The following is a 4,201-nucleotide window of genomic DNA, read 5'->3' on the forward strand; positions in this document are numbered from 1 at the left end:
TGATTTCCTGCTGTCAGCACAAGACAGCTGGAGATCTAATGTGGCCCATGGTGATCCAGCAAACTTGGGATGGATTTGTTAAAATTATTTGAAAAAATGTTTTCAATCCTGGACCAGATCCATTCCAGGTTTGTTGGATCACCCAAGTTCTCCCATAAAAGTTATCTTCTCTAGTCTTGGAAAGCATTAATAAATCAGACCCATACTGTTCCTGGAAATGTGCGCATTATCATCAACATGAAAAAAGAATAAAGACTTGCACATATTTTTGTATGAATAAAAACCATAGATACACATACCTGGCAGGTCATTAAATGCATTCGCAGCTCTGTTCCACGAACCTGGTGATCTGAATTAAATGGACAGACAATGTAATCCATGATTCCACCTGTCCAAAAAAAACAAAAACATGTAAATCATTATATGAAAAAATAAATACAAGCAGGTCATGTTTTTCTTTTTTTTTTGCCAAGATATAACACCATGAGGAAACACCATGCCTAATACGAACTTTAATTACCGGTTTGCACCATTTCTAATACTTTAGCATGCAGCAGGGTGATCTATATAGCAAGCACGGACTTGATTTAGGAAACTTGGCTCTTTTCACCTGTTTCAATACCTGACCATCCAATGCACCTGGCGATTACACAAAGCACAGGCAAAGCACAGCAAGGTCCATAGCACCAGCATCCCAAATGTAATCAGTGCCTCAGGTATCTCTGCAGGAACGGCAATGAAACTTGAGAGAGAGACAGACACCCTTTCTGGCCACCAAATTCACAAAGTTTCCAGTCTCTTTTAGAGCTCCTAACGTACTGGTTTCCATAATCAATGTCAGTGATCCCATACAAGACATACGTAGCTACAAAACAAAAGTTTTATTTTGCCCAATTAATCGCAGCCTCATGAGCCACCATTATTAAAAGGCACAGAGAGAAAGGAATAACCATGGGCTCATCTGATCAAGTAGCAGAAATGAAAGCAATCACAAGAGAAATCCACAGACCACCGAACTGAAGATTTCTGCATGTGTTGGGACACACCCACACAACTGAAGTCCTGATACCTGAAGTCAGAAAACATCACAATATGCACTAGTACCAGACTTCCCATCTGAATCTGCAAGACTTGGGAAGCCATGGGCACTATACTAATTCCCTGCATATATTAGGCAAAAATGGAAGCAGTGTCTTGTTACACAGGATTTTGGAAGCATGCAAGGGACATGCCTAGAGGTTCAAGCCTAAAAGTGATCCCAGTTACAGAATGTAGCCATACAATTCAAGTGTACTAATAATGGGTGCTTACCTGGGTTGACCACCACAACTGTAAAGACTGTAGTTCCCACATTCCCAAGACAAAAGCAGAGCTTTCAGTTCCCAATTCATAACACATTCATGACCAATTAGAAGTACAGATTTGCTTGCAGAAGTTACCCAATCATCATCATAGTAATGTGGAACTCCCTGAACTGTGCTAGCTCTGGCACTCTGCCCCGATTAACTGGCAATTAAAGATTGAATTGATATCCAAAATGACTATTTTTGGCTATTTACTCTGCTTCACATTATCAGTCTGTTTTATTAGTTGTGCTTTTATGCAATACTGTGTGAAAGCAATTTGACAAAAAGTGACCAAGTACCGACTCATTGCTAGATTGACAGCAGTGAAGAAAAGTAGTATGTACACAGTAGCAAGACGTTTGTGAACAATGCAGTTCTCAATTCTAAATATGTTGGGTTTTAAAATGGTCTTCTCAATAACCTAAAACATACTAAAATATTGAACAAGTGAACTGTATGATGTTTATTGGTATGAATGGAAATTGTAACAAACATGCCCAACTTTTAATCCAACAGGCTGTCAAAATATTAGTTGTAAATACTTCAAATTAATGTGTTCTTCTAATCAACAGTAGATTGTGTTGGCCATGATTTACTTCACCACACATCTACAGCAATCAATACTGTTATGGAGCATTTTACAGTTTCCAATGCTGATTAGGACACCATTGTATTGTCCATTTTACATACCTTGCTTAGTGCCCCAAGGATTATCTTTTTTCCAATTAGGTTTTCCATTATGGATATTTCCTCCTTGACTTGGCTTTGGTGTAGTACTAAGGGAAGTCAAGAGCACCACAATTAAAAATCCAAAGAGTGTAATGTGTTTAGAGGATATGAAAGTCACACAAAAATGACTATATTGTTGAATTTTCAATATTTAACATTAGACCTCCAAATATTACATTTATTTAGAGACACCATGACAAAAGTACATTCACATAATTTTCAGGAGGTACAGAGAACCTGTAGAAGTTCCTGTTTGTAGGAAGGAATGGGGGGCATTTTGTAGTTGCTTGCTACACCAACAAAAAACAGTACAGCAAGGGAAAGTCAGCCTATGACTGGAAAACTGGGTAGATCATCACAACTGTAAGGACTGTAATATCCAGTGTCTCCTGAGGCAGAACTTTTGGTATCCAATTCTAAAAAAAAAAAAAAAAAAGAATCAAGAACATACATAATTACAGACAATTAGGAGTGCAGATAAGCTTACAGAAGTTCTGATCAATAATGTAATGAGAAATAATTCCCAGACTACCCTACTTATGGGGCTCTCCAGATTTAGTGGCCATGAGAGATTGAGTTGATATCCAAAGTTAGCATTCTAAGACCATGTATAATCTGCTTTGCATTCCTTTGGATATAGAGCCTCATAAGCAGCATTTGTATTGCAGTCAAAAAAAAAAAAAAAACCCACACACTTTACACTCACCAAGTTATGAAAAGAAACTTCAAACTGGGCTTCATCAAAATAAGTAGTTTAGTTTTGGTAAAGTAGATAAAAACCCCAACAATGTTTTTCTGTAACAGATCTAAAATCATAGAAGTACTTTTTGCAGAATTTCAATTTCATTTGGAGACACTGGCCCTATGTACAAGTTATATATTTACCTTCTTCCCAGTTCTCTACACAAGGAGCGCTTTGCCAGTTTGAAACATTCTCAGCTACATACAGTTCATCATAAAGCTTTAACTCTTCAAGTGCTACATGGAAAGAACAAACATTTTGACATTATCCATTAAAAAGCTGAACATTACTGATCATGGAGTTTTGAAATGTTCTAGCCTTTAAATTCCACAAAGCAAGATGGAACAATCATGTCTGAGGCAGCCATTTAGTACAACTCTTAGGCAGAAGATCAGTAAACAATTTATCAATCATTAAATTCACATATACAAATCAGGTTGAATATCAGCATAACAAATATTACTAAAGTTCTTTTAAATAAATATTTTTTAGAAAGACCATTTACAGTGGATGTACCCAACATGGTATGTTACGGTGCTGTCTGGTCATGACAAACTGCTACTGATCAAGTGCAACAAGCCTATCAGTAACAGTTACATTTCTGTGAACACTGTAGACCAGATCATTAAGGGCTTTTTATGCAATTTTCATTGTAAGTGTTGAATTTAAATGGATCCTCAATCATCTACAAGTATTTTTGTGCCACCCACTTGTTTATATTTGCTTGGTGTTTTATAGTCTCATTATGAAAGGCAGAACATTACTCATCCAGGAGTTATGATTTCTAGGCTTGGAATTTAAATTCCACTAGTAACATTGTAGTCTTACTTAGCAAAAAGGAAAAATCTTATGTTTAATTAAGGCAACCGTCATGAGTATGGCCACTCATAGGGGGAGGCTGTACTAAGGTATGTTAACACATTTATTAAAGTGACATACATCTAAAAATAAAAGGACAATCAAAAACAAAGATGTTTCTTGATCCCCAACATGTAAAAACAGCTCCATAAACCCCTACTTTAGAGTTTAGATGTACCTGGGGCAATAAATCCAAATGTAAAGATTTATTAAGACTGAAACCTTATCAGCCATCTATGTTAGGTGGGCACTGAACAATGGAAATACCTATAGCAGCATAAACACTTGGCAACTGTGCATAAACTCCATCCCAGCATACAATTGGTGAATGAGAATGCAAGTGTAGCAATGAGCAAGCTTATTGAAAAAAGGTTGCCTTGTACCTGGTTCTGCCACCCAATTTACCTGCTGCACAGCAGGGGGGTTATTGAAAATTAAAGAAAGGGCTGCTGTATAATGCTTGCTCCAAGTCCCCCCCCCCCTTATACTAAGGGACCTAAACCAGATTGTTTAAGCTTTTCTGCTG

At 37.2% G+C, this 4,201-nt stretch overlaps 1 protein-coding gene across 1 annotated transcript in view; it reads right to left on the reverse strand.

The window, feature by feature from the left end:
* Window positions 1-993, reverse strand: part of GTSF1 (gametocyte specific factor 1) — a gene marked incomplete in the record, with an annotated part of 6,826 nt that extends 5,833 nt beyond the window's left edge. The window contains 1 exon segment of the mRNA XM_072398318.1: window positions 300-993. Within this exon segment, the coding sequence (XP_072254419.1) occupies window positions 300-380 (81 nt within the window).
* Between the last annotated feature and the right edge of the window lie 3,208 nt (window positions 994-4,201).

The sequence above is a fragment of the Pyxicephalus adspersus genome, chromosome 1 (genome assembly GCF_032062135.1).
Source record: "Pyxicephalus adspersus chromosome 1, UCB_Pads_2.0, whole genome shotgun sequence".
In the NCBI taxonomy this organism is placed as follows: Eukaryota; Metazoa; Chordata; class Amphibia; order Anura; family Pyxicephalidae; genus Pyxicephalus; species Pyxicephalus adspersus.